Source organism: Sinocyclocheilus anshuiensis, unplaced genomic scaffold (assembly GCF_001515605.1).
Source record: "Sinocyclocheilus anshuiensis isolate Anshui unplaced genomic scaffold, SAMN03320099.WGS_v1.1 scaffold205, whole genome shotgun sequence".
NCBI classification, from domain to species: Eukaryota; Metazoa; Chordata; class Actinopteri; order Cypriniformes; family Cyprinidae; genus Sinocyclocheilus; species Sinocyclocheilus anshuiensis.
Window position 1 is genome coordinate 2,649,819 of NW_015536497.1, and position 22,904 is coordinate 2,672,722.

The window sequence follows — 22,904 nt, forward strand, 5'->3', positions numbered from 1 at the left end:
TTTAGCATCATCATATGACCCCTTTAAGAAATGTATTTTTTAACAAGATTTTCATGAATCCGCACCCAGATCCTTAGTGCCTGTTACTGCGTAAACAAATTCCCAGCATAGAGTGTGCTATATATATATATATATGTGTGTGTGTGTGTGTGTGTGTCTGCTCACTCTATGGAGTTTACTTGTAAGCAAGTTATGTTTGCATTTTTGAAGTATAACAAACATGTGGAATGCATTTCCTTCCCAATTATTGGTATGAAATGAATATTGTAATAATATTTTTGGCCATATCAGCCAGCCCTAAAAACAAAAAAAAACATTAATAGGTTAATGCAGGTGAGCTCACTGCAATAAATATGAATTCTACAGCTTTTACACATCAAAGAGCCAGAACTCATGCAGCTGTTTTACACCACGGATCAAGCTGGCTGGAAAAACGGTTAGAAATATTACACTTTAACTGACAACACCTTGTGACTTTATAACATTTTTATTATGAGAACAACTTAATGTTTGTTAAACTGCTAATGAAGCTGCTGTCACTCTGATGCCTTTTCATTTTAAGGCTCATGCTGAGAAAGCTAAAAGCAACAAAGAACATTGTAAGTAGGTTTTATATTTTAGTTAAATCAAGTTTATATAAGGGTTTGCTGTGATCTGACTTGAGCTGGATTTGTCTTTCTCAGCTCTTGGTGCACCAAAAGATGCTGAGAACAGCCTTCCGATCCAGGTGGACTATGATGCGTACGATGCTCAGGTCTTCAGGCTTCCTGGACCTTCCAGATCCCAGAGGTCCACCAACTTCAGGTACGTTAAACAAATAAAAATCCTGTCATATTTTTTTATTTTTTGGGTGAACCATTACTTAAATTGTGACTGTAGTGTTACAAATCTTCTTTCTTTGAGCTTCTGGATGGGAAGACACTTCATGTTAGGATTAGTGATGCACCAAAATTAACCAAAAATATTTGGCTAAAAATTAATTGAATACATTTTTGGCCGAAATCATTGAAGGAAATGGTGACATTTATTTAGTGTGTGTTTTGATAATATGCATTTTGACAGTATGGCAGTCTCCATTTCATATGGACACAATATTGACAATATTGATTTCTTGATTTAAATAGATATTTATTTTGATGAATCTTTTAGTCTGTGCTGTTTTCAGTTTACATGTGAACAAAACTTCACAAAAAATTACTTGCAGCATCCCTCTCATCCAATAGTTACAATAAGCTTTGTGCTTTGTTACTTTTGATATGAAACAGTCTCAACTTTCAAAATCCTGTGAATTTTATAATGAAATTCAAACAATAAATACAGTTTTAGCACTCTTTATTGTAGCGTGACAGAACAATGTAGTGCCTCAGTTCAAGCAACACATGAATAAACATCAGAAGGTATGTTGAATCTACGAGACTATGGCAAGTGTGAGTGCAGATGAACTTATATATCTTGTTTAATTGATAGTGGGAGGAGTCACGATCAGCTGAGTGTCAGCTGATGGCTGGCTGTCACGCCGTGGTCTGCCTGAACTACGCTTGAGCTCCATTCAGTCGCTCAAACTACATTTAGCTTCTGATCATGTGTGTCAGGTCGAGTCGGGAGAGGGAGTCAGCCAGCAGGAAAAGTTGGGGCTCAACAGATGTTGGTGGAGGTGTAGTGGGCAGCTCTCCCCCAAACAGGCCTTCAGGACCAGAAGAACAGAGGAGCCTGGCATCAGATGACAGTTTGAGCCACATCTCCAACATCCTACTCATCCCGCGCCCGGCTCAGGGCCAGTACGAGGTCAGCAGCTCCCTGGGGTACACCAGCTGCACAAGAGGTACAGAATCCATGAGTGCACCTATGTGTTGCTGTAGACAGAAACATCTGGTTGACGTTTGCTGCTTCTCGTCTGTCTCATTGTTGCAGAATTGCTCGAAAAGATGGTAGAATCACAGAGGGACTCCAGTGCTCCGGGCCGCTTCACTGTGGGAAGCGCTGAGTCCACTCTGCACATACGGCCGGGCGGTTACACGCCCCAGAGGGCTCTCATCAACCCGTTCGCCCCCTCACGCATGCCAATGAAACTCACCTCCAACCGCCGCCGCTGGATGCACACATTTCCTGTGGGTAAGTGATACACATGAAATGCTTGCTTCTGATCCGTCAGTCTGCATTCTGTGGTCAAATATTTTGCATAATGACAGTGCTGGGTAGTAACCAATTACATGTAATCTGAACTGCATAATCATATTTCAAAAGATGATATTACATTTTAAAATATTCTTAATCAGACTTCAGTTACTTTTTTATTGATTACATGATTACATACTATTCACATGGTCACATGACATGCAGGTAAAACGAGTGTAAATTTTCATATTTTTTATAAAGTGTTTTTTTTTTTTTTGTAATTTTAAAAAGATTTATTTATTAATTTTACATTTTTATGATTTAATTAAATATTAGCCTTTAAATATTATTTTTAAAATATGATTTAACTTTAAAAGTTTTACTACAATTAATTTGTTAATAATAACAAATAGAATATATTTTCTTTCTCTTAGTATTTTTATATCAATATGGTACAAGAGTATCCTATTTAAATCAATGTGATAAATGATTTTTTTTGTGTAATTTTAAAAAGATTTATTTATTAATTTTACATTTTTATGATTTAATTAAATATTAGCCTTTAAATATTATTTTTAAAATATGATTTAACTTTAAAAGTTTTACTACAATTAATTTGTTAATAATAACAAATAGAATATATTTTCTTTCTCTTAGTATTTTTATATCAATATGGTACAAGAGTATCCTATTTAAATCAATGTGATAAATGAGTTAGGCCAAATTAATCTAAAAGTAATCAAAAAGTAGTCAGATTATGTTACCTGAAAGGTGTAATGTAATGGATTATGGTACTAACCACAATTTTTGTCATGTAATTTGCAATCAGTAACGGACTACATTTTGTAAGTAGCCTAATCTACCCAGCACTGCATAATGACCGCTAAACTAGAGTCTGTTCTCTACATAATTTTTATATAATATTGTGTGGATGTTCAAGGTCCTTCTGGAGAGGCAATCCAGATCCACCATCAGACGCGACAGAACATGGCAGAGCTGCAGGTTAGTGAGCAGAGAGACCCGGCTCGTACCTCTGCTGAGCTGCTAGAACTGGCCTATCACGAAGCTACGGGAAGGTCAGTCACGCACACATGAGTAAGAGGTTATTTGGAAAGGGAAAATGTACCAGTGTAATAAAGTTAGAGACTAAAGATGGTGTAAATGTGTGTGTTTTAGCAAGCGGACAGCATCCCGTCATGCAGGAGAGAATGGACTGTATATCACTGGAGTTCCTGATAATGTCTCTGGAAGCCCAGCTAGTAGCAACAGCACTGGTGCATTATTTTCTCTTATATAACCTACTGTTACACAGAAGACCCTGAAAAAGATATTTAGACTGTTTATGAATGACGGAGTAACTCTTAAGAGATGATTCTTTGTAGCGAATCAGAAATAGATAGCAAGTGTAGTCTGATTTCATTGTCAAATGTCATTATTTACTCAACCTCAGGTTATTCTAAACCTGTATTAGTTTCTTTCTTCTGCTGAACACAAAAGATGATATTTTGAAGAATGCTGGTAACAGTAGCCATTGACTTCCATATTATGGAAAAAAAAAAAAATACTATGGAAGTCAGTGGCTACCATCAAATGTTTGTTGTCTTCTTTTGTGCTTAACAGAAGAAAATAAATTCATACAAGTTTGGATCTTTGAGTGAACTATCCCTTTAATGCCATCGTCAAGAAACCAGAATCGTTAGAGAGAAATCAGAATTCTTTGCGATTTCCATTCCTACATGACATTCATGCATAATTAAAGGGGTCATATGATGCGATTTCAATTTTTCCTTTCTCTTTGCAGTGTTACAAGCTCTTGGCCTCTGCTCACTCAAGCCAGCCTTCGCTCACTCTAGCTGCCGGCCACCGCTAACTCAAGGCCGCGGTGTGTGACGCTGTGTTTCGTTGTGAAAGCGAAACTACTTTGTTTGGCCTTCCAAAAGAGGACACGACTAGAAATCAGTGGTTAAGTTGTATTTACAACACTATTCCAGAACAGTTCAACCCAAATATTCAGATGTGTTCAGCGCATTTTATGGAGGATTGTTTCCTGATCCTGGGAGAGTAGCCTACAATGCCAGCTGACTCACAGACTGTAAGTACGTGTTTATATTTAAAGGATTTGCCACTGATGATTCAAACGCGAGTTTTGAACAGTGTAGAGTAGCACTTGTTGTTTGTAATTTCTCCGATCACAAAAATGCAGAGATGGTTTTATGTTTACACCGCGCGATGCAATGCGTAAAAAGACAGTATAAGTCATTATAATCCATAATTATGTCCCCACTGGATGCAACAAATGCCTCGTCTATAATGGGTTTTAATGTTTTTGTGTCGTCGCTCCGGCCGGGACACGGCATCACAGTATGGTAAGGGGCATAACATTTCCGTCACACGCTTGAGGTATTCGGCCAATCACAAGGCACTGGATAGCTGGCTAATCACAGCACGCCTCGCTTTTCAGACCGATGAGCTTTGTAAAAATCGACGTGTTTCAGAAAGGCGGGGCATAGAGGAGAAACAATAATGTACTGTATGTGTAAAAAAAAAAAAGTGTTTTTAACCTTAAACCGCATGAACACATTTAATTACACCAAATACACAAAATAATGTTCTTTTTAGCAACATCATATGACCCCTTTAAGTATGACCAGTGAATACGTCTTGGGGCCACTTTGTCATGTTTTTTTTCTCTCATTTCTATTATTACATTGTCTGGTCATCAAATGACTGTTCTCTCCGAAACTAGACTTTATATTCTTATATTCTAGAGTTTATATTCTTGTTACTGCTCTTGCTTTTATAGGAACATCAGTGAACCGTGGTTCCTTTGAGGATTACTCCAGTCCAGATCCGAGTGAGTTCTTCCCCATCATTGAAGAAAACAAATCACATCTCCAGTGTCCATTCAATCCCACATGAAGGAAAATTTGCCACATATAGACCCTCAGAAATATGCATTTGTTAGCTGCAATTACTTAAATACATTCAAATTTCAATGGGGAAGGGGCTTGGGCAGGAAATCTGGGATTTATTGTTGAATGATTTAAGGTATTTAAGGTCTTTGCTTGTAACTACCCTCAGAAATATACATTTGTTAGCTGCAATTACTTAAATACATTCATATTTCAAAGCAAAGGGGGTTTGGGCTGGAAATCTGGGATCTATTGTGGAATGATTTAAGGTATTTAAGTCTTTGCTCTTATCTTTTGATTTTGGCACTTTGGGTTAGGAACCTCAAATTAGGTGTGTCCACAAGGGAATTGCTGTCCTTTATCTTTGTATAAGGTTGTTTGGGTATCATGAGCCAGTGCGGTAGATCATATAAATGGAGTTGAGTGGCTGTGTTGTTTATGGGTGAAAGTTTGATGACCGAAAAGGTGGTCCACAACCTCTGAGGGAATTCACTATACAGTTGCGCCATTGAGCATTTGTTATTGCCTGAATCTTATTCACACACCATCCGCAATTTAACATAATTGAATATTTGTTCATTAGGGTATAAAAGGTGTAGGATAAGCTAGCAAGCTAATCGGCTAAGTGATATTCAGAAATAAGAATTGAACATTTGTTCCATTACGGTTTCTTGGGTGTAGGCTAAACTAACACGTTAATTGGCTAGTCATATTCACAGATAAGAATTGAATATTCCATTAGGATATAAAACGTGTAGGCTAAGTTAGCACGCTAATTTGCTAAGTGATATTCAGAAATAAGAATTGAACATTTGATCCATTAGGGTTTCTTGGGTGTAGGCTAAGCTAACACGTTAATTGGCTAGTCATATTCACAAATAAGAATAGAATATTTGTTCCATTAGGGTGTAAAAGGTGTAGGCTAAGCTAGCACGCTAATGGGCTTGTCATATTCACAAAAAATAATTTAATATTTATTCTGTTAGGGTGTAAAAGGTGTAGGCTAAGCTAGCATGCTAATCGGGTAGTGATAATAACAAATAAGAATTGAACACTTGTTTCATTACGGTGTAAAAGGTGTAGGCTACGCTAGCATGTTAATTGGCTATTAATATTCACAAATAAGAATTGAATATTTATTCCATTAGAGTATAAAGAGTGTAGGTTAAACTAGCACAGTAATCGGCTAGTGATATTCAAAAATAAGAATGAAACGCTTGTTTGAGTAGGGTGTAGGCTAAGCTAGCACGCTAATTAACTAGTGATATATTTACAAATAAGATGCATCTAGCATATATAGCCGAAAGGGAAACGGTGGTAATAACTGAATCAGTTGCTAAAACTGCAACTAAACATTTCTAGCAATGGGCGCAATTCATTCAGTGAATTTCTCCTCAGATTTTTATGGGATTTCTGGCTTTCTCTCTGTACCATCTTTCCCCAGGGATTCCACTATTTCCAAAATTCCCCCCTTTCTCTCTAATCAACTATCAAACTTAAATTCCCTCCCACTCATGAGCTTTGTAACCCTCAATAAAATGACACTGCCGCACTCAGATTCTCACGCATGCCTTGCCTGAATGCTATGAGTACTGGTCGTCTTTTCTGCCAATCGTGTGTTTGTACAGATGGCCGTTCACACTTATTACTCATCAGTGATGTCACGATGCTCACAGTGCCTTTAGTGCATGTTAATATTGCACGTAGTGTTCACTGTAATTTCAGTTCAATTACAACAATGATGGTAACACACTCCTTTTTCTTTTCCCACATTCTCTTTCTCCTTGTTCTGCGTGTTGGTATGTGTCTGTCTGCCTGAAACTGTTCACCCTCTCCTCTTCTGTCGCTTTCTCTCTCAATCTGTCTGCTAATTTTCAATCGGGCCTGACGTGTGAATGTGTATGAATGCGATCTGTTGTGTCCATGTGGTACGTGTGTCATGCGCTATGGGGTGCTGTGTGTGTGTGATGGGGGTGCCCCTGAAGTCCTGCTGCTATCTGCCCCTCCGACAGTGCCTAGTTTTTGCTGTACGGTCGGGGTGGACTGGAAGTCCCTCACCACTCCTGCCTGTCTCCCCCTCACGACCGATTACTTTCCCGACCGCCAAACCTTGCAGAATGACTACACAGAGGGCTGCTACGACCTGCTGCCACACACTGACCTGGAGAGGTACAAGGACAGGGATTGGGTGGTAAAGGTCAAAAAAGGGCTTTCATATTTTTTGTACTATATGTATGCACTATATACACTGCCTGGCCAAGAAAAAGTCACTGTTTGGATTTAAACAAGCAAATACTGAAGAGTCTTGGATCATTATTGCAATGATTAATGTGTTTCTGGCATGCTGTATGTTTGGCAACAATACTTTCAACCCTAACTGACATAGTGCATAGCTTTTTATTTCTTAAACGACCATGTTGGAAGACATACTCATGTAGATATTCCAGGATGACAATGTCAAGATTCACCAGGCTCAATTTGTCAAATAGTGGTTCAGTGAGCAGGAGGAATCATTTTCTTGTATGAACTGGCCACCACGGAGTCCTGACCTTAAACCTATTGAAAGTCGTCAGGATGTGCTGCAGTCGATTTTATAGGGTGGTTTGACTCAAGATCTACAAAAGATATACAAGATATCTTTTTCTACATCTCAGTTTATACCAGATCTCGGCCCAAAAATTAATGCAACATTTGATGGAAATAAATGTTGTGGTGATGCCGATCTGATCGACATTGTCAAAATGTTACCACAATGAAAGCACAATGTTATCAAAGCTAAAGGCTTTTTTTTTTTTTTTTACTTTTTTTTTTTGGACAGGCAGTGTAAAGTCAACTCCAGCACATCCCGAAAACTTTCTGTGGGGTTAGGCTCAGGAATCTGTGGTGGCCAATCTCACAATTTGAGACTGATTAATCTTGGCATTGTCATCCTGGAATATGTACATGGGTACGTCTTCTGACATGGTTAAGAAGTGAACAGCTACACACTACATCAGTTAGGGTTAAAAGAATTGTTGCCAAACATATAACACGCCAAAAACATATTAATCACTGCAATAATGAGCCAATCCTAAAATCTTAAGTATTTGCTTATTTAAATCCAGTCAGTGACTTTTTTGGCCAGGCAGTGTATATATCGGCTATCGGCTGATGTAGAGTGCAACAGTTGGCTTCTAGGAGTAAAAATGTCATTCATTTTCTCCATAGAATAATTGATTTTAACTGTAGCTTTAAACCTTGAATACAGACCTACTGTGAGCTACGAGGTTGTTAAAGGCAGAGTAAGTGATTTCTGGTAGCCAATGTTGATATTTGAAATCACCAAACACGCCCCTACCCCAAAAGGGTCTTGCCCCTATTTTGATAGCTCCGCCCCATATATACGTACGCAACCCAGGCAACGATTAGTTCTGTGAAACGAAGCAAAACCAATATTACACCGTGTCTACGGACGTGAGCGGCGCGGCGCGACAAATCCCGACAGAAAACTGCTGCCGGGTTCTATTTATGACATGCTGACACAAATTTCAAATGGTTTTCAACGGTCGTTTGATCGCGTCCAGTGTAGGCAGACTTTAGCTGTTGTAGACACGGTGTTACTCACCTATTGAGAAGAAACAAAGCAACCTCGGCGTCCGATCGCAGGCCTCCGCTCCTTGAGTTCTCTCCAGCGCTGGAAAGCTGATCCGATATTTACACGGGTCCTACTTCTTGCCTTATTGCCTTAAGCCTTCTTTTTTCCTCTTTTGTTTTTTATCCGCCATCTCTATCTTTCTGTCGCTCGGCTCGGCTAATGTCCGTCCCATGCACTGAACGCGCTCTCCTCCACATCACGAGTAGACACGCCCCTTATTGCTGATTGGCTACAAGTTTGTTTTGTGATTCCGCCCGAATCAGTTTTCTAAAGTGTTTTTGAAAAATCACTTACTCTGCCTTTAATGGTATATGCTTTTGTTAAAGTCATCAGCCCCCATTATTTCATCTATTTAAATAATCATATTTGTTACTGTTAAACTGTTACTCATGATTCTACAAAGAAATCTCCACCAATCCAAGAACTGAAACAAGAAAATTACGCTAAAAGAACACTTTAGCACCTGCCTACTACCATGAAGCACTGAGAATGAGTCTGGCTAGAAAAATGCTAAATTCTCTCAAGTATTCTCAGACTTTTGAACCCACTGTAGATTTTATGTATATTGAAGATCTAAGTCCGATCTAAAATCTGTAGGCGTGACGATGAGTCCCCAGTGATGACGGCCCATCAGGTGTTTGAAGAGTTCATCTGTCAGCGACTGATGCAAGGCTACCAGATCATTGTACAGCCTAACAGGAAGCCACAGCCGGCTATAGCCCCGCCCCTCAGCAGCAGCCCCCTTTATTCCCGAGGTACATCCCCTACTGGACACCCCACAGCTCTGCATACTAGTTGGGATTTGAAAAATAGACTTGTCTTCTTGTTATAAATCACACTCCATTGTAATGCAGGTGAGAGATTTAAAGGTGTGCTTTTCAGGGCTGGTGTCTCGACGTAAACCAGAGGAGGAGGAGAGTGTTTACTGGCTCAGTATGGGAAGAACCTTTCATAAAGTCTGCCTTAAAGATAAGATCATTACTGTCACCCGCTATCTCCCAAAGTCAGTTTATGTTTTTAGTCATTCAGTTTCAATTTATGTCATTTGTTCTTCTAGAAATGCCCAAAAGTATGTTGTGTGTCTTTAGGTATCCCTATGAATCCACACAGATTCAGTACAGCTACAATCTGTGTCCTCCACATGCAGACGCCCACTTCCTTCCATTTTGGGTGGAGTTCAGCCACGAGCGGCTGGAGGAGTACAAATGGAACTACCTGGACCAGTACATCTGCTCTGCCGGCTCAGAGGACTTCAGGCAAGTGGCTTTACTAGCACCACGGCTCTTGACACAAAATCTACATAGACAGATGCCCATAAAAACCCATTCCTCTCTCTTCCCCAGTCTTATTGACTCTCTGAAGTTCTGGCGTACGCGCTTCTTGCTGCTGCCAGCGGGCGGAGCCAGGCGAGTGGCGGATGGTGAGGGTCATTGGGACGTGTATGGGGAGGGAATGGGGGCAGGACGGGATGGCCTCTCTGGCACTGGGGACTGGTCTCTTTTGGATGGATTTATCCGCTTTTTGGAAGGCCTGAACAGGATTCGTCGCCGTCACCGATCTGATCGAATTATCCGTGTGAGTGCACAGCAACAGGATAAGCACAAATGAGTCATTAAAGGGATTAAACCACCCACCCTGGTGATACAATAACAGTTGCTCTTTTTATTACAGAAAGGAGCTACCATTAAAGGCTTGCAGGTGACAGGAGCCCTCTCATCCTACAATCCAGAGCCTATAGCACCCCCTGTGGGCAAAAAGGGCACCTCTGCCCTCTCTGCACTCCTGGAGCTGGATCAGACACAGAAGTGAGTTGTGCAGGCAGATATCGGGAAACCAAACAAAATAAAATACAGCAGTGCTACATCAGTGTGAAACGATTGTGCGTGCCAGAAACAATGAGATTTGGACTTTTATCTAGTGCCGCATGTGGAAAGGGTTTTATAAAATGCCAGAGATTCCAGGCTTTTTTCTAATGCTGGTGAGATGTCTTTGATCTGCAGGAGTTTTGAAGAGCAGCAGCTTGCTGCTCAGCATGGTGGGAAATCATGTGGACCTTTCAGTGAAGCTGCCAGCGTTGCCCTAACAACCACCTATGTCGATAGCCCCCGTAAGGTGAGAGCCCGAGGCAGACTGCCGAACGGACTGTGCTGTTGTCTAGTTCCTGGCTTCCTGCGTGTCTCTTTGCGCTTTTTGAGTGGGAAAGAGGGCTATTATATTTGTACAATGTGTATTGCTTGCTGGCTTATTGATTATTTTTGTCTAATTTTCACCTTTGTAGTTGCATATTGTGTCATTAATACAATTCAACTTTTTTTTAGCAATTGACAGCCCTATTTTTCATTTAGTTTTTTTTTCTTCTTCCTTTTGTCTCAGTATTAAATCATGGATATTATTTGCAGTGGGTTCATGTTTTCTTGCTCCTTCCTTGCTTCTTTTGATCTTTGCCTCTTCCTCTTCCATTACTGCCTTGTTCTTGCTCTGTTCCCTGGGGGTTATTTTCTCTCTTTCTGGTGTTTTCCTCTTAACTGCCGAACGGACTGTGCTGTTGTCTAGTTCCTGGCTTCCTGCGTGTCTCTTTGCGCTTTTTGAGTGGGAAAGAGGGCTATTATATTTGTACAATGTGTATTGCTTGCTGGCTTATTGATTATTTTTGTCTAATTTTCACCTTTGTCTGCTTGGTTTAAGGACTGATCACAGTATTTGTAACAGAATTTAAAAGTTGGTATAAAATGCAATTATTTAAAAATGGCACAATAATGTAGTAGTCCACGTTCCTCCTACATCTGTCACTCTCAGGTCAGTCACTGCCCTCTCTCTGCTCTGTGAGAGCCGTCTGTCTCTCGCAATGTGCGTGTGTGCGTATAAATCATGTGTGCATGCCTGCGTACTTGACGAACCTCTTACTGGCATTAAAATGTGAAGGTTGTTGTCTATCTGGTGTTATCTGGTGTTTTTATAGTCAGAGTGGTAATGAAGAGTCATTCCTGTTTGTCTGTGTACCCATACTCAATATAACATAAAATGTAAAAGCAATATTAGATTCACTTCATTTAACATCTTAACCACTATGAATTCTGCTGTAGTGTTAGACTGCATTACTCCTGTTGGCCAATGGAAGAATGCATGTGCACTTTTCATTCAATCTCACTGCACATCCTGAGTTAATTTAGAGTACTGCTAATCTCACATAGCCAGATTTTTATCTAGCGGCATACAGTAACTGTTCCACATTGCAGCTAATTCTGGCCAGGAGCAGATGGGAAGAGGCCATCTGACCAAAAAGTAAAGCGAGTCTTCGCATTTGGATTTTTCTTTTAATACGTAATATTTAGCCGCAGGTATATCTAACATTTATGATACCACAGTAATGGACAAGCTTGCAATAAATTGGTAAATAATTTAAATAATGTCAAAGTGGTTTATGAAGAGAGATTATGAAGACAACATCAAATAAATTGGTAGAAAATTTGTGTAGACAAGTACCAGATATTTTCTATGTAAGATGCATTCCTGCTAGCCAACGGATGCAGATAGCATAAACATATTTCAATATTTTGCACCCCTTGTCAGTCCTATGTAGTGCTGCTTTTAGACTTGTTTGCATGGAGATTTATAGCTTCAAATGTGAGAGTTCCTGTGCATGAAGATGTAAAGGAGCACTGCATTTCTAATGTTGTATCTGACACATTACCACTGGGTTCCTCAGCTGCCAGCTGAACAGGTTCCAGCGAATCACATTGAGGGTGGGTTGTCGGACAAAGGAAGCAACCAACCAGGAGAGAGAACACCAGCTACAGCCCAAGCCACAGGAGACCAAACCCTAGGCACTGGTGCAGAGACTGGGTAAGAGAATGCCTTACCTTATTCTGACTATCAGAACATGGCTTCGTATATATTCAGATCAGAAAGTAATTTTTTCATATCGCGTCACAGCGGGCAGTCAGGCTCCAGTGGATTGAGTCTTTCCTCATCTTCCACACTAATGGAGATCCTGGAAGCCATTAAGCATCCCACGTGAGTCTTTTAATCCTTAATTATTTATTAGTGTTCTATTATGTCACCCATGTGTGATAGAAATTGACTTCCTGTGCTTGCAGCACTGGAGTGCAGCTTTTGCCAGAGCAGAGGGGCCTGCCTCCCAACTGCTTTGTCAGTGCTGAGGTTGTACATTGGCTGGTCAGCACTGTGGAGAATGTTGCCACACAGGGAATTGCAGTAGAAATCATGCAGGTAAAATTGAGAACATTGCAGAAGTCACAGTGGCTTGTGTTTGTATTTTAAATCTTGACTATCTCCATGACGCTTCTGTAGAAAATGCTGGATGAAGGTCTAATTATGCATGCCTCCGGTGATGCCATGCGGACGTTTGTTTATGGGTTCTACCTCTACCGGATTGTTGACAAGGACAACGAAAAGGGTAAGAATTGACTTGACTTGACTGTCAAGATTACTTGGCTAGGGGTTGCGAAGTTTCTGCAGAGTAGGTTGCTGCTAGCCGTTTCCACTGTATCCAACTGTATCAAGGGAGATTCACACTCACAGTGATTTGCAAAGCAACTGGACTTCATTCATTTTCAATGAGAAGTTGCAATATCCGGTGTACACAAGACAGTGATCCACAGTGATCCGTAGTGACCTGCCACCTCATACAGTTGGATACTGCAGCAGAGAAGGATCGCCTACTAGAAACCAAGAGCACAGCGATACTACAACCTCCAGTGATTTTAATTGATATCAGTGTTCAGGTTGCAGATCCTGTGAGCATCACTGTCCGCAATCCCATTGTTGTCACGACTGTGTCTTGGTGCTTCTACCCTTCATGAAAACAGAGCTCTATTCCCTGCAGCTCCTACGACTCAGCTGCCCCCAGCGGGAGCCAATGTATGGTCTGCAACAGCTATGGAGGACTTCGCCCTGTTTCAGAGGAAGTGGTTTGAGGTGGCCTTTGTTATGGAGGAACGTCGGCCTTGTGACTTACCTGCCTTCCTGCTGCCCTGGTTGCCCAGCCGGCCAGCCTCGTATGCAAGTAGGCATAGCTCCTTCAGCCGCAGCTTCGGAGGACGCAGCCAAGCTGCTGCACTGCTAGGTACACACAGCCAGCTCTGACCCCAGAGCAGCCATGCTCCGCACCTTAAGGCAGTGCGCCACACTCCCTCCCCCGAAAGTTCTGGAAGACTAGTTGAGTGAATGAGTCACACAAAGTCAAATCATTTCTTTGCATATTACTAAAGCATTCAGATACCATCTATGCCATCTACTAGTCAACCCTACATCAATGTGCACTTGGAAACTTCCACAACTCAACTAACATATAAAGATCAACAACATCACTGAATGACTGTATGCCACACTAAATTCTTCTCAGAAAGCTAAGCTTTTGATCCAACCACTTTCATCAAGAAATTTTACTGATGCAAGTCTAATCATCTGACTTTGTGTGACTCTTCTCCATTTCGGGATTGCTTGCTGTTGTAGAAAAGTAGTCCACCTTTAGTTCATCGTGTTCATTCTCACAATGCCCAAATCATGTTGATGACATCAAGATTCTCTTTCTAACTGATCTAGACTGTTTGCAATTCTGCCATTAGCCATCAATTGGTGTGACCTATGACAGTACATACACTCTCCAAATGGCATGGTTACATGTATTCTTCCCAGTCAGGGCACAAATTGCTTTGCAAGCTGTTCCAATCAGAGCATGGACTGATGCCCCAATACACCAATCAAAGCGCTGTGTTGGGTGGGCTATAATGATGTCTTGTACACCAGTAGTGCATGCTGTGGTGAAGTATTGGCTGTGGTCCAGTAGTGCTATGGTATGGGTTCTTCCTGCTCTCCTCCATCTGTCCTGTTCCGGATGAATGATATTCCTGCATTGTTCCCAAACCTGAGCAAAGCTTTTCTGCCAACCCATTGCCTTTCTGACTTTGCTTATTGCACCAGTACACTCAGCTTTCAGTGTTTCTGTTATTCCTGCCATAGAAGCTTCATACATCTTACTTGCCCTTAATACACTGCATGAAAATCGCCCCAGATCTTAGATTAGTTCAATTCATCTCAATTTTTGTTTCAGATGTCATGAACACTAACTGCCATAAACTCTTTTATCGCAATTACTCTCCATTGACCCATTAAAGGTCTTAATAACGCTATGCCTGACCTCTTTTTCATTTCATCCTTTTGGCAATTTCTTCTCTCTCTGTCTTTCTCGCTCTGTTTTTGCCCCTCCTCTCTCAGCTGCCACGGTTCCAGAGCAGAAAACAGTCACCTTGGACGTTGATGTGAACAATCGCAGTGATCGAACTGAATGGTGCAGTTGCTATTACCATGGCAACTTCTCCCTCAACGCTGCCTTTGAAATCAAGGTGCACTGGATGGCTGTTACCTCAGCCGTACTCTTTGAAATGGTAAGCATAGGATGAGCATAGTTTCAAAAATCCTGAATGAAGTGACGAGGTGCTGGATGACATTTTTAATACTATCGAGGACTATCAAGCATAGTCAGCCAGATACATGTAGTTAACTTCTATGAACTAAGGGTGCAAACATAACATCTAAGGTTGAGACATAGTCCTGTAGCACTGGACTCTTCTTTTTCAGGTGCAAGGCTGGCACAGAAAGGCGGCATCTTGTGGATTCCTGCTTGTACCTGTGTTGGAGGTGCCCTTTGCTTTGTCATCGTACCTGTATGGTGACCCTCTCCGTGCTCAATTGTTTATCCCCCTAAATATCCAGTGCCTGCTAAAGGAGGGCTGTGATAACCTGTTTGAGGGTGAGGACAAAGTAACAGATTGAACGGTGTAACGGTTGTAGAAATCTGAAAATCCACAAATTTAGTGAATACATTGGCTCTGTTTGGTGTTTGCACATTGCTAAGCTAACACTAATATCCTACATACTCAGAGCGCAAATATTAGGTAAATAGTCTGTTTTGGTATCTAATGACCTTTGAATATATTTATGATCAACATTTTTCTCCATCCACCATCTTGGATGGATTCTTTCACAAAATGTGTCACAATATCTTGTGGAACTGCCTTTGTCTTTTTATGTTAAGTAAAAGTATGATATCCTCCATTATCGCACTGCTTTACTTGTTTAGGGTTTGAACCAGAGACATACTGGGACAGAATGCAGTTGTTTCAGGAGGCCATACTGTCCAGGTAAAGAGAGCATATAATATTTTATTTCTCAAACTTAGGGTTGGTGATTTGAACACACTTGAGTCCATCTAGTTTACTTCTAGAATCTATTTATCAAGGTGTAATGGTCCTGTGTTTTTCCTCATTAAAACAAATTCCTTTTTTTCGTTGAAGATTTGGCTTTGTTCAAGACAAGTTCTCAGCATCAGCTTTTAACTTTCCATCCGAGAACAAACCTCAATACATCCATGTAACAGGTACAAGCTTTTATGAATGATATAAACTATACTAGCTCTGCTTTTTTACTTTTGTCCAGCTCTTCGTCTTGCTCTATCGCTATCACTTGGAAATGTTTATCTCTTTATCCAGGTACAGTTTTTCTTCAGCTGCCTTACTTAAAAAGGAAATACTCCAGTGGACAGCGGCGGCGCCGTAACTCCGCTACCTCCGCCAATCAGAACCTGTTTGGTTCTGAGGAGCGAGTTGGCTACAATTGGGCCTACAACACCATGCTGACCAAAGCCTGGAGGACTGGCGTGCTGGGGGATGAGAAACTGGCTGACCGCCTGCTGCGAGATTTCACAGACTTTTGTGCCAACAAGAATAATCGACTGGTGACCTACTGGGAAAGTTGTGTAGAGAAAATGAACGCAAGTGCCCCTTGAGAAAAGACAGTGGAGGAAAGGCAATAGATACTGTGTCAGAGAAAAAGAGCTAATGTACTGCTGCTGTCATCTAATCAGAGAGAAATAAAGCAAACAGCCTCATAATCAAACATTCAAATGAATGAGTCATATGTTTTCAGAGTGTCTGCACATGCACCTGCCATGTCTGAAGCCATCACAGTTTTGACTGGGTTTGAGTAAACGGTATGTCGTCAGTAAATTGTACATAGGATCAATTTGTTAATTATTGCTAAGCCTCATCTTAAAGTGCCCCTATTATGCCTTTTCGATTATTACCTTTCATGCAGTGTGTCATGTAGCTGTATGTGAACATAAACTATCTGCAAAGTTGTGAAGCCGACAGTGCACAATAAATAAAGTTATTGTCTATCAAAAAAAAAGAGTCGGCACGTAATCGCCTAAACGAGTCGTCAGGAATTCGAATCTTATTCTGTTACAGCTCTACGTCACAAAGTAACACATTTGCATAATGTCCGCCCACGTTCTACGTCGCCAACTTGCCCGCGTCATTCCGTCATGGCAATGGGCGTTTCGTTTCCGACACACGCTGTATGCGTTCGCACGAGTCGTTTACGAATCATTTAGAAATTGGGTCAAATTAAATCTATTTTTTTGAGAAAACTAACGTGTTTTTTTTACCTTGCATGCATGTAAACCTGTTTTAGGAGACTCATAAAACAGTATTAGCAACCTTAAAAATGGCATAATAGGGGCACTTTAAAAACATTACCTTATAACTGTTGCCGTCCTCCATATTATCACACAAGCTTTTCTCTGTTCTAATACAAGTCGATGGAAGTCTTGTGTCTCTAGAGGGTTTTCAATAGATTCTCTTGTCCGCTGACTGATCAGAGTTTGCATTGATTCTGATTAGTTCTGTAAAACTGAGCAAGCAACAGTAACCAAAGTGGCGGAGTTCAGCAAAAGTTATTTTAATATCAGGTCTTACATTTTTTTTAATTCTTGGTCCCATCGATGTACATTTGCATGAGCCTGGCCCAATGTTTAGATTTGGATAAAAGGTTTTGAATATCCTGAGAATTAATAGCAAACGTGTTGAGATCGGTTAAACTCGTTGCACCTTTGCATTTTGGTTATCAAAGACAAATCGGGAGTTTGGGACATAAATTGAATTCTTCAACAAAATAATAGATCTATTAGATATTTACAATATCCCCAAGGTCAGGTTGTTATAATGCAGTAACTGCATTTCATCAGCAGTAGCACTGCGGGAAAATCATCCAGTGCCAGGAATAAAAACTTGACCTTTGTTCACACTGAAAAGAGTCCAGTCCAAGCATTTAGTCTGTACAATCATTATTAAGGAGGAATGTCCATGCATCCCATTATCCCAGTAGCCTTTAATCATCAGTCCGAGTCTTTGGACAGACAGAAGCATCGCTTCATTTGAATGCGGAAGAGTTACTTATTGAACAATGCAGCAAACCTCACTGCGCAGGTGCGCGGCTGCAGGGCATGCGGCTATTTTTAGAAAATGACGTCATCGTGAAATAGAGCGAGTGCGCGAAAGAAAAGAAAGAAAGAAAAAGAATCGGGCGAAACTTGGAGGATATAGAGGGCTGGGAGGAGAAAGAAAGCGTTACGAAAAATATATATACATACAGAAAAATACAAATCTGCACCTTCAACCTTTGGCTCGCCGTTCCACCCTCACGTGCGCGGCTGCTCCAGATTCTGCTCGCGCACTGTGTGCTGACCGGAGCGCGCTCGCTCTCTCACAACCGAGAGTGCTCTGCTGAGACACGACCGAGCCCGCGCGGACCGACAGCCTTTGACCAGAGAGGATGGCTGATAGGGAGCAACTCATCCAAAGAGCCCGTCTGGCGGAGCAGGCGGAGCGCTACGATGATATGGCCTCCGCGATGAAGCTGGTGGGTCATTATTATTAATATACACGCATTCATGCCCTATTAGTGAATAATGAGACGATTGCAATATAGATGCATTAATGTTTTTTTTTCTGTTAGATTAATTCTTGAAGTAATGCTCAAATAAAGGTGCATTTCTAGTTTATGTAATTGAAGAAGCTCTGGCTTTTGTCACGAGCAGGATCTCTTTGTTATATATAAAAATATGCTGTTAAAGGGACAGTTCACCTAAAATGGGAATCCTATTATAAGTTATTCACCTTCATGTCGCTACAAACCAGTATAGCTTACTTTCTTCCCTGAAACACAACGGGAGATATTAGGAAAAATGTCAGTCAGTCAGTCTCCATTAACTTTCATTGTATGGAAAACAGATGCAGTGAAAGGATAACGTTACTGTCAGTCACTAATAGTTTGCTCGACCTTTCGTTTTGTTTTCTGTAAAGAAAAAAAGTCATACGGGTGTAAAACGACATAAGGGTTAGGAAAGTAATGAAATGATTTGAAATTCTCAATAAGTATTTCCTTTAAACGTTGGAAAACAATAAATATGCATTTAAAAATTAGGATAATAAGTAATCAATAGGCAAAAACGGGACGGATGTCGCGACATAAGGCTAATAAATTGTAGGTTTCGGTTCGGTATTGTGCATGTCAATCGTTACAGTGGATGAACATGGGCGGCGCTATGACACCCTCATCCACATCCATTGTGCATCCGTGTCTCTAAGAAAAAAAAGATTAAAAAACAACAATAGAGCTGCGTTTTAAATTATCAAAGCTGTTATATAGTTAAATTAAATGTAAAATTTCTCATCAGCTGATGTTTAATTGTAAACATGTGAAATAAAGCGCAATAAGTGACCCAGCAGTGCAGCATCAGCTGTCTGGTTTGACATCCGAGCACAAAGGATGAAAGTCAAGTCAGCCTGTCAGCGTGGGTCAAATAGGACACAGATGATTTCTACAGAATTTTTATCCTTTTATAATTAATGTAAGCAACATCACCCTAATCACCCATTTGCTTTGATTAGATAGTCATTACTATGCCACTTTGACTGTTTGACATTGACATTTTCAGTGAAGCGTTCCTATGATCATGGAAAACCTGGAAATATCAAGGAATTTTAAAATGGTGGCTTTAGAGCTGGAAAAGTGATGGTGATTAATATAGTTATAAAACATAATGGAAGTCAGAGCATAAAAAAAATATTTCATTGACTAAAAATTGAGAGTTTGAGAGTAAAATCTCTTACAATTATTTATAACAGTCCTTATCCACTAATCATAAATGACATTATGTTAATGTGACATGATATAATCATAACTGTTCAGGGTTCTCATTGACATTGCATGAGAAATGTGCAATATATCAGTGGTTATATTCATATTAGTGTATAACCTACCAATTTTGGCTGCAAATAACATCAGGGATTTTTTTCCAGTTCAAACAAACTTTTTCTATTCCATGATAAAAACAGTTCTTAAAAGCTATTCCAATTTAATTAAGGTAAATGAGCTAAAATTAAACTTTTTACGCAATATTTACTAAAATATTTGAAAACAGAAACTGCACATTACACTTTAACCAAGAGTCCAGATAGATTTTGGTCATATCATCTTTGTACATAAACGTAACACCCTAATTTCAAACAAATATATGTTGCAAACTTAACTTGTTTTAATAGCATTTATTGACTCAACATCTGGCCTTCTGCACCATCAGGTCACAGAGCTGAACGAGCCGTTGTCCAATGAAGACCGCAACCTGCTCTCTGTGGCCTACAAGAACGTGGTTGGGGCCCGGCGGTCATCTTGGCGAGTCATATCCAGCATAGAGCAGAAGACGGCGGCAGATGGCAACGAGAAGAAGCTGGAACTGGTGCGTGTCTACCGAGAGACCATCGAGAAGGAGCTGGAGTCGGTGTGCCAAGACGTTCTCACCCTGCTGGACCAGTACCTCATCAAAAACTGTGACGAAACCCAGGTGGAGAGCAAGGTCTTCTACCTGAAGATGAAGGGCGACTACTACCGGTACCTGGCTGAGGTGGCCACCGGCGAAAAGAGGGCCTCTGCCGTCGAATCGTCCGAAGGCGCCTACAAAGAGGCTTTCGATATTAGCAAGAGATTGCCGGCCACCCATCCCATCCGCCTCGGTCTGGCACTCAACTTTTCCGTCTTCTACTACGAGATCCAAAACACGCCCGAGCAGGCCTGCCAGCTTGCCAAGGAAGCCTTTGATGACGCCATCGGCCACCTGGACAATCTGAACGAGGACTCCTATAAGGACTCCACGCTCATCATGCAGCTCCTGCGGGACAACCTCACCCTTTGGACCAGCGACCAGCAGGACAGCGAAGGAGGAGACGCCAATAACTGAGATCAGCCACTTCTAGCTGTAGTAGCACCCGTCTGTCCCTTCTACAGTCTTCTTTGAAGCTGTATCTTATTTCTCTCTGTCTGCTCCTTAATTCTCACTCTTTCTTCTCCATTCCATCTTTCCTGTCTCGTTGTGACACCTCAATGCTCTTTTTTTGGTTCCGCAGGGCAGCACTTCAGACCCTTGATTGATCTCTCACCTCTTTTTACCCCTTTTCCACCAACAGGAAGCCGTTACCCAAACTGGAACCGTTCCACTGCAGAAAAGGCGGTTCTGAGATGGAAAAATGGCGTTGGCCTCTAAAACCTGTTCGATTCGAACCTAGATAATGTCAGTTTTCAAAACAAATGCAAAACGTGAAACAAAACTATGCCCCTTCCATTATAATATATAATGCATTCAGTTGATACATATTGTCATTTTATTCCTTATACATCACTTGTGATGTGCTTGAAATGAAATGATTTTAAAATATACTCACAAATTGAATGCTAGTTATATATTAATTGTGATTTAAAGACACAAACTGAAATTCATTTGGATGTTTAAATGTATTCTCAACATTCATAACATATTAAATATATTTTTTCATTAAATATTTGTCTTGATGGCACTGATTCAAATGATTTTGAAACTATCCTCGAAATTTGTCGTAAAATAATCGTTAAACAAGTTACATCAGTTCAGCTCTCAAGCCAGTTCTGAGACCATTTTGGTGAAAAAGGGGTATTTATCCACTAATTTTATTTTCCTGTCCTTGACCTCTTTTTCTGTATACAAATCTCTCCTTTCTTCCCGCAACAAGTTGCTAAAAGCCTGCTGGTCGACATGTGACATTTATTTAGTGTGTACTTGTAAGGACTCGATCTTCGTAGAAACTCTGTAACACTTATTACAGAATGAGATCTTGAGTACGTGGCACAGTATAGTGCTAATGTTACACCTTATTACGTTGTTCTTCTTCACTCGTCTTTGATCTGTACCTCCGTCACTGCTTAGATGTGTTTGTCTGCCGTTCCCCCAGACTCACCTTGTACATCTTGCTAGCCCTGTGAATTGTCTATATCTGCTGATCTCACAACAGTATGTTGTCATCCAAAATGTGGACGGCACTCTGTTATGAGACGCGGTGATCAAAAGTCTTTTGAGTAGGATTACATATGCAAGGTTATGTAAGAATTACATTAAAGACATTGCTTATCATGGGAACTCTCAAAATGCAGTCTATTTCTGGCACTTTATTGTGGTTACACACATTTATTATTAAATTAAATTTTACACACACACACAGCTTATAAATAATGTTGTTTTTTTGCTTGTAGTCAACATGAATCTGCTTTCACAATACACACGGATGACAGTTGGTAACCATTTTATGTTTTGGCAAAGTGGTCATTCATACATTTTCGTACATCATTCATGCTCATTCCCCACTGAGGGTTTTGCTTTAAGTTTACAGGTTCATGCTTAATTTTTTTTAAATACTATTAAAAATAGTATGTTTTTATGTAGTATGAAAGTTGAATTTCATAAAATACATTTTTGTAAGAAAGTTGGCACATGACACTGATTTAAAATTAATTTGAATATTTTTTTTTTTTTTGTCAAACTAAAAACTGTCAGGGTGGTAGAACTGTCCTGATATTAAAAAAAAAAATCCTTGATGAGAAAACCCTATGTAGTTTGACATATTGTTTATTATTGATATTTCTTGGAACAGATTATATTTTAACAAAACTTTTTGTAATGTGGCCAACCAACAAGCATAAAAAAAACAGGAAATTACGTCATAGAGAAGACCACAACAGACCCTCATGTGTGTCAAGGTTAACAAGTCTTTTAAAACATCGGATAATTGGACCTTGCAAGGTTAGTTCAGGATGTAAAATGTCATGTGGTGTGATTCCTCAAAAAGTAATAAATTAACAATTCATGATATTTGATACCCCCCCCCCCCAATATTGCGGTAATTGCGCACTGATGAATTGTGCACAATAAGACCAAGAATGTGCATTAAGAACATAAAGTCACTTCTGATTAATAATATCAATTTCTGAGAAACCTATTACCAGCTCTCACCAGGTCAGGTGTTTATGACTATAAGACCTTACATCTTAAAGATAAACGTTCACGGCTGTGATGAGAT

The 22,904-nt window shown here is 40.3% G+C and overlaps 2 protein-coding genes across 5 annotated transcripts in view; both read left to right on the forward strand.

The window, feature by feature from the left end:
- Positions 1-16,735, forward strand: part of LOC107687976 (DEP domain-containing protein 5-like) — a 23,129-nt gene extending 6,394 nt beyond the window's left edge. The window contains exons 17-43 of one of the 4 annotated variants that reach the window (XM_016485523.1): positions 367-436; positions 563-599; positions 684-804; positions 1,593-1,822; positions 1,912-2,112; positions 3,056-3,191; positions 3,292-3,389; positions 4,919-4,969; positions 7,013-7,196; positions 9,259-9,416; positions 9,544-9,664; positions 9,750-9,917; positions 10,005-10,236; positions 10,333-10,466; positions 10,662-10,786; positions 10,990-11,005; positions 11,424-11,457; positions 12,368-12,504; positions 12,595-12,675; positions 12,759-12,891; positions 12,973-13,078; positions 13,508-13,747; positions 14,899-15,068; positions 15,262-15,433; positions 15,764-15,824; positions 15,978-16,060; positions 16,173-16,735. In XM_016485523.1, the coding sequence (XP_016341009.1) occupies positions 367-436; positions 563-599; positions 684-804; positions 1,593-1,822; positions 1,912-2,112; positions 3,056-3,191; positions 3,292-3,389; positions 4,919-4,969; positions 7,013-7,196; positions 9,259-9,416; positions 9,544-9,664; positions 9,750-9,917; positions 10,005-10,236; positions 10,333-10,466; positions 10,662-10,786; positions 10,990-11,005; positions 11,424-11,457; positions 12,368-12,504; positions 12,595-12,675; positions 12,759-12,891; positions 12,973-13,078; positions 13,508-13,747; positions 14,899-15,068; positions 15,262-15,433; positions 15,764-15,824; positions 15,978-16,060; positions 16,173-16,468 (3,595 nt within the window). In that variant the 3' untranslated portion in view covers positions 16,469-16,735. The remainder of the gene's footprint in view (positions 1-366; positions 437-562; positions 600-683; positions 805-1,592; positions 1,823-1,911; positions 2,113-3,055; positions 3,192-3,291; positions 3,390-4,918; positions 4,970-7,012; positions 7,197-9,258; positions 9,417-9,543; positions 9,665-9,749; positions 9,918-10,004; positions 10,237-10,332; positions 10,467-10,661; positions 10,787-10,989; positions 11,006-11,423; positions 11,458-12,367; positions 12,505-12,594; positions 12,676-12,758; positions 12,892-12,972; positions 13,079-13,507; positions 13,748-14,898; positions 15,069-15,261; positions 15,434-15,763; positions 15,825-15,977; positions 16,061-16,172) is intronic. The other 3 variants (XM_016485500.1, XM_016485516.1, XM_016485509.1) reach the window with 3 other exon arrangements.
- A 1,257-nt stretch (positions 16,736-17,992) lies between these two features.
- On the forward strand, positions 17,993-22,033 carry LOC107688000 (14-3-3 protein gamma-like). Its single transcript, XM_016485534.1, has 2 exons — positions 17,993-18,381; positions 20,105-22,033. Exons 1-2 carry the CDS (start codon positions 18,295-18,297, stop codon positions 20,756-20,758), a joined length of 741 nt encoding a protein of 246 aa, XP_016341020.1. The 5' UTR covers positions 17,993-18,294; the 3' UTR covers positions 20,759-22,033.
- Positions 22,034-22,904: the final 871 nt, after the last annotated feature.